Source organism: Callorhinus ursinus, unplaced genomic scaffold, assembly GCF_003265705.2.
Source record: "Callorhinus ursinus isolate GAN/ISIS: 27379988/994484 unplaced genomic scaffold, GSC_fseal_2.0 scaffold20, whole genome shotgun sequence".
Classification (NCBI taxonomy): Eukaryota; Metazoa; Chordata; class Mammalia; order Carnivora; family Otariidae; genus Callorhinus; species Callorhinus ursinus.
The window spans coordinates 6310157-6323528 of NW_027397082.1; the positions used below are offsets into that span (position 1 = coordinate 6310157).

The following is a 13372-nucleotide window of genomic DNA, read 5'->3' on the forward strand; positions in this document are numbered from 1 at the left end:
CCCAGGCACCCCCTGACAGTTACTAATAAACCACTTTTAATAGTTAATTGTAATAAAAGAATAGCTATGAATATGCCATAGTCTAAAAATAATCTGAGGAAAATCTACAAGTACATTTATTAATATTGGCAACAATGTTAAATTGACTTTAGTAGACTGAATTTAAAAAATAATCTCTGAATCTTCAGTACCTCTAAAGCCTTACCATTAAATATAAAGCTACTTCCTTCTTTCCCTTACTATCAACAGACTTTGAATTTTAATAAATGCATACATTAATGAAAAATGAACTTTTCTCAATAAGGTGAACTAAAAATAAAGAAACAGCAGTAAATTTATACTTCTCTCAGTTTTTATAAATTGATTTTAGCCACAGTTGCATTAAAAATAATTCACCAAATGTGACCTATTGTTGATTTAGTTAAATAGCTAATGTGGCCCTAAGAAATAAAAATGACTTTCATATATTATATCACCATAGAGAAGTCAGAGACAGCAAAATAATATCTTGCCAACTTTAGGAAACAAGGAAACTATAAGGAATTATTTAAAGCTCCATAAACTACCAGAGAATGTGCAGTAGTGAATAAGATAAGCATTTATCTTTCATCCCCTTTAATTTTCCATTGCATTATGCCTCAGCTTGCCAGATGTGTAATGTCAGCAACAAAAATGAATATGGAATAACTGAACTTAGTCTTAAACCTAGCAGAGAAATATCATCCCCAAAGGGGAACATATTTCTAAAAGCACTTATGCCTACTGGAGTGATAAAATTTACCATTCTAATTTAAAACATTTTGTCACTAAGATAGTTATTCAAATGTTCCTTTTGCCTATATTGGCAAAAATTAATACTTTGGTAATCCTCATGACATTGCATTTGGCAGTGGATTCTTAGATATGCACCAAAAACACAAGCAACAAAAAAATAAATAAATAAACTGGACTTCATCAAAATTGGAAACTTTTGCGTTTCAAAGGACACTATAAAGAAAGTGAAAAGTAACCTACAGAATGGGAAAAAATATTTACAAAATATATGTCTGATAAGGGCTTCATATCTAAAATATATAAAGAACCCATACAATTCAATGACAACATCAAACAACCCAAATAAAAAATAGGCAAAGGACTTAGTAGACATTTCTCCAAAGATCTACAGATGGCCAATAAACACATGAAAAGACACAGGAACCTGAACAAATATCTGCATGCCCATGTTCATCGCAGCATTACTCACAATACCAATAGATGGAAGCAACTCAGGGGTCCATTAATGAATGAATGGATAATGTATGTGTATGCATATACACATACAATAGCATACACATACAACAGAATATTATTTGGCCTTTAAAAGGAAGGACACCCTGACATGCTACAACATGAAAGAAACTTGAAGACAATTACACTAAGAGAAATAAGCCAGTCATTAAAGGACAAATACTGTACAATTCCACATATATCAGGCTATCTAGAGAAATCGTATTCATAGTGACAAAAAACAAAACAGTGGTTGCCAGGAGCTGGAGTAAGGGTAAGGGAGAATTATTTTTTCATGGGTACAGGGTTTCAGTTTTGCAAGATGAGAAGAGTTCTGGAGATGGATGGTAATGATGATTTCACAACAAAGTAAATGTACTTAATGCCTTTGTTCTACACACAAAAACATGGTAAAAATGGTAAATTTTATGCTATGGATATTTTACCACAATTTAAAAAATAATAAACTGTTCTAAAATGGGCAAAGGACTTCAACAGATATTTTCCAAAGAAAATATACAATGGCCAAAAACCACATGAATAGACAGTGAACATCACTAGTCATTAGGGAAATGCAAATCAAAACCACAATGGGATATCATTTCATATCCACTAGGATGATTAAAGTTTTTTAAAAATGGAATATAACAAATGTTGACAAGGATGTGGAGAAATTGGAATCCTCTACATTTCTGGTGGGAATGTAGAATGAGGCAGCCACTATGGAAAACAACTTGAACAATTTACCAATTCCTCAAAAACTTAAATGTAGAATTACCACAATTCCTCTCCTAGTTTATGCATAAAAGAACTGAAAACCAGTATTCAAACAAAGATTTGTACAGTAAGGTTCACAGCAGCATTATTCACAATATGTAAGCAGTGTTAATATTCTTCCCTAGGTCAGGCCCTGGGCCAGCTCCCTGTTTAATAAGAGTCTTCATCTTTTCCTAACCAACATTAGAGGCTTTTCTGTGGGTGCTGTATGGGCAACTTCCAAATAGAAACAGAAGATTAAAACATAAGGGACAAGGACCAACCTAGAGATAAAAAAGGATTACTATAAAATTACAATTTAAAAGGAAGTTTATAAAAAAAATTAAAAAAATAAAAGGAAGTTTATAACATAAAAAAATTAAAAAAAGGAAAACCTAAAAATTCTCTAAAAAGAGAAAAAAGCAGGAGGATAGAGAGGAAGATAGAGAAAAGTAGAGTTTAGTGAACAAAAAAATGTGATGAGAATAGCACTTTAAATGCTCTTTTAATGTACTTCAACTCCCTTATGTGTGCCTCTAATATATATCATCTCACCTGATCTTTATCATCTCCCTTTTACACGTGAAAACAATGCGGTGCTGAGAGGTTGAGTGGTTATGGTCATACACGTGGCAGGGGGGATTTCAGCCCAGGATTGATTCCAAACCCAAAAAAGCTTATCTGATGTAAGGCATACACAAAACCATTAATTATTTCTTATATCTAAAGTCAAAACAATAACTTACTATTATTAAAAAACAATCAGCAGTGAATTTTTTGAATAGTGAGACTATAGGCAATTTTTAATGTATCTGCATTTGTTAATTTTCCATGTATTCATTTTGAAATAAGAAAAAAACTTTTTAAAGTATATCAGAGAATTGTTATAGTTCACATCATCCCTAATGAATAAATACTACCTTCTAAAAATACTGAAACTTAACAGAGGGCGCCTGGGTGGCTCAGTCGGTTAAGCATCTGCCTTCAGCTCAGGTCAGGATCCCAGGGTCCTGGGATCGAGGCCCTCATCGGGCTCCCTGGTCAGCGGGGAGTCTGCTTCTCCCTCTCCCTCTGATCCTCTCCCCTGTCATGCTCTCTCTCTCTCTGTCAAATAAATAAAATCTTAAGAAAAAAAAAACTAATGGAAAAAATTTTCTTTTATAAAATATATTTTCCACAAGAGTTGTATCTTTCTCAATTTTCTTTTCTGTGGTAAAAATACACTGAAGTAAAAGAAAAAATACTTACCTGTGCACTGTCCTCCATTAGTTGGATCCCCATAATAACCTGGCATGCAGTCTTGACACTGCTTTCCTGTGGTAAGATTTTTACACTGTTCACACACGTTATTATTGATGCAAGTGCTATGTCCATTACACTGGCAAGCTAAAGAGAAGAGTAAAAAATATTATAAATACCTACAAAACCATAGCAAGTATAATAGTTATCAAGACAAAGAATTTATTTTACAAATTTGAATGGTAGCAAAGTCCAAAGGACATTTCCCAAGTTTTATTTTTTTATGTAAAATATATGTGGCTCAAAATATTAATGCAGGACAATATATATAATAAATTGTGTTGAAATTTTGTCATATGTTCTATAAAATGTAGGGGAAAGAGATAAAGTAAAACATAACAATTATAGCTACAAAGGGAATACTTTTTTTTTGAGAGCTAGTGGGAAAGAGAGAGTGCGCATGAGCAGGGGTGAGGTGCAGAGGGAGAGGGAAAGAGAGAATCTTAAGCAGGCTCCATGCCCAGCACGGAGCCCAATAAGGTGCCCCATCTCACAAGCTTGACATCATGACCTGAGATAAAATCAAGAGTCGGACACTTAAGTGACTGAACTACCCTGGCGCCCCATAAAGGAATACTTAACACGTTCCTTAAAGATTCAAGTGAATATTATGTCTAGTAAGTTATACAAACACAAGAATGAATAATATAGCTTTGGTAAAGAATGTTAAAATGCATCTTAATTATATTTACACATAATAACAAGGATCAATAAATATAGAAAACTGTGTGGCTACAGGTCCTTCAAATAACTCCATGTATGATTAACAAAAACAGCACTTTTAAATTAATTTGCATAAAAGCAAATTATCGTCTTATTTTCTTTGGATAAGAAAAGCTTCAAAGCTTAATCAAAATTCTATTTGAATGTGAACTAAATAGAATCACATTTAAAGCATGAGACTTTTTTATGTGTTCATAATGTAAGATTTAATAAGTTCTGGTATTAATTTTACAACAGCATTTCAGATGAGAGATAAAGTTCATATATGAAAGCTCATGCCTTTTGTCCTATTTGGAGCATAATGACTTAGTTTCATAACTGTTTGCCCAAACACCATCATCATTGCCACCCTCATAATCATTTTCATCACTATTAAAACTAAGATAGCATTTAATTGCGCTTTCTCTTACTCTAGCCAGGGAAGCCAATATTCAGTCAATTCCAATTGTTTGTGGCCAGCATCTCTTCTGATTGGTCAGTGTACATTTTGCGTCAGTTTTAGAATATATAAATACCACTCTATTGCCAGATAGTAAGCAGGTATTATACCTAAATTATATCATTTAATCCTCACAATGATTCTATAATGGAAGGCACTACACTGGGGACCATTTCTAAGATAAGGAAGCCTGGGTTAAGCAACCACCCAAAGTCACACAGCTAATCAATGGCAGAAACAAACACACAATCAGAAAGTATGAATCAAAAGACAGACATTAAATACCATACCTCTTGTATGTAGAAAATTTGAAAGTGAGAGGGAAATCCTAAGAGAGTAACAAAGGTTCATTCACAAGAGCTAACATCAAAGGGTAAAGAAATACACAGACAAGAACAGTAAAAACTAAATACCTATACCTTATAGAAATTTTCAGAGCCATAACTCTACTATAAGACAGTATAGAAATAACATAAAGTCACCATGGGAAAATGCTAAATAATCTTCATCATCCTCTTTATAAAACTCAGGAAAATTATAACATAGTTTTCACATTTTATATTACATTATGAAACAGTGAGGAAATTTAGAACAAGGAAAAATGTTCACAATAATTTAAGTGAAATCAAGATACAAAACACTACAACTAGAATGACAATTTTGTTTTAAAATGTATAAGTATGGGATGCCTTGGTGGCTCAGTTGGTTAAACATCCTACTGACTTGATTTCAGCTCAGGTCATGATCTCAAAATCGTGAGATCTAGGCCAGCATCAGGCTCCATGCTCAGCGGAAGTCTCCTTCTCTCCCTCTCCCTCCCTCACCCTTCACCCCTCCCCCTGTTCGCTCTCCCAAGTGCTCTCTCTCTCTCTCTCTAAAATAAATAAATAAATTTTAAAAAAATAAAAATAAGGAGACAAACCATAAGAGACTCTTAATCTTAGGAAATAAACTGAGGGTTGCTGGAGGGGAGGGCATGGGGGGATAGGTTTACTGGCTGATGGACATTGGGGAAGGTATGTGTTGTAATGAGCACTGGGTATTATATAAGACTAATGAATCACAGACCTGTACTCCTGAAACAAATAATACATTATATGTTAATTAATTGAATCTAAATAAAAAATAAAAATAACAAAGTTTAAAAAATAAAATGTTTAAATATGCCTATGGAAATTTTAATTAATATATGTTATCTTAGTAAGATTTTTTGCATCAATTTTCTATAATAAATTCATATTGCTTCCATAATAAGAAATAATAATGTTAAGAACTTTAATTTTTTAACATTTGTTTAAAAGTGTAAGTTATTGTTTCACAGAAATTTTATTATGTGACACCACTAATTAATTCAGTCAGGTAAAAAAATTTATTGAGTGCCCACTACATGTAAAGCATTACCTGAAAAAGTTAAAATAACAAATAGGTTACTATATGTATTTTACAAACTTCCTGGTGACATATTTTCATCATAAAAACAAATGCTTTAATTTCTGAATAAGAAGCAATCACATCTAACATCCTCCCGTTAGCTCACCACTAAAATAAAAAGGAAACTTGCAACTATAGGAATTTGGGTATGGTGAAAATGACACAAATTAAAGAAAGTAGTAAACTACAATATCTCTGGAAATTAAAAGAGGATCCCTGGTGTAATGCCACTCACTCTCTCTTCCTGAAAATGAGAAGTTCAGAAGGCAGTTCTGAGCCATGGGGCAATCATGAAGCATATTATTCGCATGATGCCATACAGCTCATGGGAAGTGTGATACAGGAAAGTCAAATGTTTGAGATAATGAATATACCACACAAAAAGCTGGTCCAATTTAGACCTAACTGCAGACAGAATTTCCGAGGGAAAAAAGAAGACGGGGGGGGGGGGGTGGTCACTGTCATAGCTTGTAACTAGCATGGTAACAATGGCAAAAGAGAAAGCATGTTACAGAAAGTGGAACCCAGGCATAATGGCTGTAGCAGACACAGACAAGAAAAGGATACACAATGAGCCTATGATTATGTTTTATTCCTACTAGCATCAGGGTGCTGGAGCAGTGAGCAATAGAAGCTTGCATCTAATAGTTCTTCCAGGGTACACTGTTACCTGAAAGGTTCTAATAACAACTTGGCTGAGGAACAGGAATAAAGCTAAAGAGAAGCTATCCATACTGTTTTGTCTAAATTTTAAAACCAGCCCAGATGGTTCTTTATCTCTGGATACACAAACAGATTTAAAAAAAAAAAAAAAAGAAAAGAAAACATTATGGAAAACTCAGCATTTGATATGCAAATAAAGTACATAGTTTTGAAAAATATGTGCTCTCTAAAACAGATGTAAAACATTTAAAAATATCTGCTTAACATTCTCAATAAAACTCAAAAGAAGTATATACAGAAAATTTACTCAAAACATTTTTTAACACATACCCTATCTTAAAACAAAAGGGATTATCAGATGCTAAAAATCAGAACTGGGATTCAAAACAAGAATGTTAAAGAGAATTTTGAGGTAGTAACAGAATTTCACTATACATAGGATAAACAAGCAAGAATAAGGAGACATGGGTTTGAAAACCCAGCATGGCCAGGTGATATGATCTCTGGCATCCTCAAGGAAGAGAGCTAAACTGAACCATATTTATAATGCCTGAAGCCTTCAATTGCAGTCCCTATCTGTGGGAGAGAAAAAAGGTACTAAAGCACATCACAAGCCCAAAGCAGCTGAAAATAACCTTAAGGACACTGTGGTAGGTGTATGAAAGAAAAAAAGTCACTTGTGAGAACTTAAAGCCTATGCCAGACACATATGTTGGGTGAAATTCACATTGTCCACATGGTAGAGAAACTCCAACATCAAATATTAATGTAAAATCTGTTCTGTAATCAAGAAAAGCCTCATAAACACCTTGCAAAATCAGATGTAAATGGCCCCTTGAAATACTTCTAAAAACTCAGATCATACAAATACGACACAGAATATACACTGAGAAAAAATATTTTTTTTCTGTAAAGGGCTAGATGGTAAGTATTTTAGGCTTTGCTGATCATATAATTTCTACCACAATTATTCACCTCTGCCTATATTATAGTGCATTACAGTGCAAAAGCAACCATACACAATACATGAACAGTAGAGCATATCTGCATTCCAGTAAAACTTAATTTACAAAAATAAGCAAGGGACCAGTTCCGGCCTTCAGGCCTTGCTTCACAAACTCTGACTTGCAGGAAGGTGGGGGCAAGCAAACAAACAAAAACACTTACAGAGTTAAACTTCAAAAAGAAAATTTACAAAGCATCAAAAAGAAGACTCAGAAGAAAGAGAGAGATAATAAAAATGAGAATTGATAGCCCAAGAACTGAACTCACGGGACAACTATAAGACAATGAAAATGTTCAAAATAATTAAAGACAGAAAAAATAAAACTATGCTTAAAGAAGTAAAAGTAGGTATGACAATATCTGATCAAATAGAGAACAACCGTAAAAACAAATTTTTAAAAAGTAAATGAAAATTAATGAGTAGAATAGTTTAATAACTAAAATAAAAAATACACTAGAGGGACTCAATAGTAGATTAATACTGGCAGAAGAAAGAATTAATAGGTCAATAGAAACTATGTACATACAGAGAGAAAAAAGAATGGAGAAAAGTGAACAAAATCTCAGATAAATGTGGGAAACAATCAAATACTCAAGCCAACAAGTAATGGGAGTGTTGAAAGGATGAGAGAGAGAGAGAGGAGGCTAAAATTTACTTGAAGAAATAATTCTGAAAACTTCCCTAATTTGACAAAAATGTTATCTACACATTCAAGAAGCATAACTCTAAGTACAAAAAACATGAAGAGATTGACAGACACAGTATAATAAAAAAGATAAAAAGCAAAAACAAGGAGAAAATCTTGAAAGCAGCAAGAGAAAATATGACTTCTCACTTACAAAGAAGCCCAATAAGATTAACAAATGACCTTTAATCAGGAGCAGTGGAGACCAGTAGGCACTGGATAATATATCTAAAGTTGTCAAAGAAAAACTGTCAACCAAAAGTTTCATATGCAGAAAAGCTACTTTCAAAAAAATTAAATGAATTTATAAAGACATTCACAGATAAACAAAAATTGACAGGATTTGTTGCTAGAAGATTTACCTTATAAGGAATACTATGGGAAGTTCTTCAGTGGGAAACTACATGACCCCAAATAGTAATTCAATTCCTCACAATATGATAAAGAGCACTGGTAACAGAAATTATGCCATTACGAAAAACAATAAAAGGATATATTTTTCTCCTTTCTTCTGTTACCTAATTTTTAAATTATATTTTAAAAGACAAATATAATGATACTGTTGGGCTTATAACATAAAAATATATTTCCCAATAACAGCACCAAGGAACTGGGTGGAACAAAATCCATATTGGGCAACAGACATGACATGGTATTAACAGATGGTAACTTGAATGCACAGGAATGAATGAAAAAAACCATAATTGGTAAATATAAAAATTAATATAATGAAAGCTATAAATATATACTCGCCCTCCTTCCTTCTCTCAGATTCTTTAAAAGACAAAATATTATAAAGTATTAACTGAAAAATGTATTGTTGGGTTTGCAGCATATATAGATGTAATCAACACAACAATTCTAAAAAAGAAAAGGAATAGACCTATATGAGTAACATTATTTTATCTCATTGAAATTGAGTTATTATGAATCTGAAGCACATGTTAATAGGCTAAGTTGTATATGGCAAGCACTGGAGCAATCACTAAGGAAATAACTCAAAAATATAGTGGAAAATCATTAAATAAATTTAAATGCTACGTTAGAAAATATTCACTTACCAATAAATAAATAAGAAGCAAAGGAACAAAAAAGTCATTAGACATATAGGGGTAAAAGTATAGTAGCACACATAAACCCAATTATATAAATAATAACATTAAATGTGAATGTAGTAAACAATTCAATCAAAAGGCAGAGATTGGCAGACTGAGTTAAAATTAAGATCTAATTATGTACTTTGTATAGGAGACACACCTAAAGATGCAAATATATTGAAAGTAAGTGAATGAAAAAAGATATACAAACAGCAACCATAAGAAAGTGGCAATAGCTCTACAAATTTCAGATAGACTTTTAAAAATTTTACTAGAGATAAAGAGGAACCTTTTGTAACAATAAAGGACAATCCATGAAGAACATATAAAAAGTGTAAATATACATGCACCTACTAACAGATCCTCGAAATGCATGAAGAAACACTGACAGAAATTAAAATACACAATTCAACAATAGTTGGAGGCTTTAATACTTTCGACAATGAATATAACAACTAGAAAAAAGATCAGCCCCGCGTTGGGCTCCCTGCTCAGCAGGAACCCTGCTTCTCCCTCTCCCACTCCCCCTGCTTGTGTCCCCTCTCTCGCTGTCTCTCTCTCTCTGTCAAATAAATAAATAAAATAAAATAAAAAAGACGACAGTCCAATATCACTTAGGTTTATAGGTGTAAAATCCTCAAAAAAATAGTAGCAAACTGAACCCACTAGCATAGGAAAAGGATTATATATCATGACAAAGCAGAATTTATCCCAGGAATTTAAGATTGTTTAAACACATAAAAAAAACAATCAAGTAGATAGAGAAAGAGGGGGAAAAAACAAGATGATCTTCTCAATACTTGGAAAATACTCAACAAACTAGGAAAAGAAGGGAACTGCTTCTACCTGATAAAGGGCATATGAAACATACATAACTAACATCATATTTAATGGTGAAAGATTGAAAGCTTTCCTTTTAAGATCAGGAACAAGACAAACATGTCCTGGAGGTTCTGGATAGGGCAATTAGGCAGAAAAAGAAATGAAAGGCATCCAGATTTTTAAAAGAATGTTTAAAACTAAATCAATTTGCAGGTGACATGATGATCTTACATATAGGAAACTATGGAATCCACAAAAAAATTATTTGAGCAAATAAATGACTTTGATAATATTGTAGAATAAAAGATCAATTATAGAGAAATCAGTTTCGTGCTCGCTTCGGCAGCACATATACTAGAGAAATCAGTTTCATTAACTTTCTATATACTTACAAAGAACAATTTGAAAATAAAATTAAGAAAATGTTGACTAATTGAACATAATTTAAAAAAAAAAAAGGAAAACAATTCCATTGACAGTAGCATTAGAAAGAATAAAGTACTTGGGAGTACGTTTAACCAAAGAAACGTTAAGACTTGTACTTTGAAAACTACAAAACATTGTTGAAACAAATTAGTTGAAAGACTTCTTCTATTCACAGATTTTTAGACTTAATATTAAGATAGCAATTCATCCCAATTAATCTGCAAATTAAATGCAGTATCTATCAAATTCCAAAAGACTTTTTTATAGGAACAGAGAAGCATATTCTAAAAATCATAAGAAGTAACAAAGAATCCCAACTAACCAAAACAATCCTGAAAAAAAAAAGAAAAAGTTAGAGTATTGCTGACACTTCCCAATTTCAAGATCTACTAAAAAGTTATAGCAATCAAACCAGTGTAGTATCAGCAAAAGGAGAGACATATAGATCAATAAAATAGCATTAGGTTCAGAAATAATCCCATACATCTATAGTTAACTGATTTTCAACAAAGGTGCCAAAACTATTAAAAAGGTAAAGAATAGTCTTCTTAACAAATGGTGTTGGGATAACTTGACATCAACACGTGAAAGATCAAATTTGGACCTGTACTGCATACCATATATAAAAAATAACTCCAAATGGATCAAAGATCTAAATGTAAGAGCTAAATTATAAAAATGTTAGAAGAAAATATAAGTGTAAACCTTCATGATTTTGAATTAGACAATAGTTTCTTAGATATGACACCAAAAGCAAAAGCAACCAATAGAAAAAAACATATTGGACATCATCAAAATAAAAAATCTCTGTTCCTTAAAAAAAAACCATCAAGAAAGTGAAAAGACATCTCACAGAATAGGAGAAAATATTTAAGAATCCTATCTCTGATGAGGATCTATTATCCAGAATACATAAGTAACTCTTAAATTACTATAATTTAAAAAATGAAAATGGGCAAAGAATTTGAGTAGGCATTTTCCAAAGAACATTTATGAGTGGCTAATAAGCACATGAAAAGGGCATCATTAGTCATAAGGGAAATGCAAATCAAACCCACAATGAGCTACCACTTAATATCCACTTGGATAGTAATAATCAAAATAATGGATAAAAACTAGTTTTGGTGAGGACAGAATAAATAGTACCCTCAAATATTGCTGGTGGTACTTTAAAAAAAAAAACCGGTACAGTATCTCTAGAAAACAGCCTGGTAATTCCTTAAAAGCTTAAATACAGATTTATCATATGACTAAAAATTCCTCTCCTACATATATACCAAAAAAATTAAAACATGTATATATGAAAATGTTCACAGCAGCATTATTCATAATAGCAAAAGCGTGGAAGTAAGCCAAAGATCCATCAACTAATGAATGTATAAACATGTGGTATGCATGACTATTATTCAGCCATAAAAAGAAGCAAAGGACCAACAGTATACACTACAATATTAATGAACCTTAAAACAATTATGCTTAGGGAAAGAATCCAGACACAAAAGCCCACATATTGTATGACTGCATTTAAATGTCCAGAATAAATTCATAGAGAAATAAAGTATATTAGTGGTTTTGGGTTCCAAGAGAAGGAAGAATAGGAAGTGACTATAAAAGGATATGGGGTTTTGTTTTGGGGTAATTAAATTATTCTGGAACTGTATTTTGGTGACAGTTATACACCTACTGATTAAACTACAAACCACCGAATTGTATACTTTAACATGGTAGATTTTATGCCATATGAGTTATATATCAATAAACAAACATACAAAAAAATTAGAACTAAGAAGATGATCTGAAAAATAATTGTCACAAATTCTTCCCATATCTGTATGTGCAAACTTCATAACATTATTTTATCCTTGCTCTCACCAAAAAAGTGGGATTTTTCCCACTCTTTGAACATGGATTGGCATCAAGGCTTTCTCAAACCAATAGAATGAAGAAGTGATGATATACAATTTCTAAGCTTAGGCCTCAAGAGGCATACATACTCTGCTCTCTCCTTAGAATTCTAAGAATAACATGTATAGAGCACAGTCTATAAAACTGGAGGATGATAGGACAGCAGAAAAAAGTCATCCATAGCAGAGGACCCCTAGACCAAGCAGCCAGCTCAAACTACTATACATGTGAGGGAAACATTTTGAGACCAGCCAAAGCAAGTCAAGAAGCTAGATAACTGTAGTCACATTTAAAAAAAAGTTTTTTTAATAAATAAATAAAACCAAGAGAGACTGACAGAAGAACTGCCTAGCAGAATTCAACAAGAAAAGAGATGATGCAAAATCATGAATAAAAGTGCTTTAATACTGTGAGCTTGGGGTATTATGTTAAAAAAATAAATATTTTAAACACAAGTTTAACAAAAAACTGGAAACATCTAGAGAAAGAATCAGTGAATTGAAATATAGATCAAAGGAGATGCTACAATATAAAATACAAAGAACAGTAAGAAAAATTATGGACATAGTGAAAAAGCCTAACATAAGTAAAGCAAACTCCTAGAAATATAAGAGTGACATGATGGGACAGATGCAATATTTGAAGAGATAATGGCAGAAAACTTTACAAAAATGATGAAAAAATCAAGCTACAGAGTAAATAAACCATATAATTCATAATCACAATAAAAAATAAAACTGAACCTTAGGTCCATCATATTAAAATTGCTGATATTCAACTACTAAGAGAAAATCTATTTTAAAAAGCCAGAGGGAGATTTAAAAAAATACTACTTTCAAAAAAGAAACAATAAA

The 13372-nt window shown here is 32.3% G+C and overlaps 1 protein-coding gene across 3 annotated transcripts in view; it reads right to left on the reverse strand.

Moving 5' to 3' along the window:
- ATRNL1 (attractin like 1) overlaps positions 1-13372 on the reverse strand; it is a 919082-nt gene that overhangs the window by 639871 nt on the left and 265839 nt on the right. For all 3 annotated transcript variants that reach the window (XR_012381651.1, XM_025881114.2, XM_073904148.1), the window contains exon 19: positions 3271-3408. Coding sequence is in view for 2 of the 3 variants with exons in the window: in XM_025881114.2 (XP_025736899.1) it covers positions 3271-3408 (138 nt within the window). In the remaining variant the exon portion in view is untranslated. The remainder of the gene's footprint in view (positions 1-3270; positions 3409-13372) is intronic.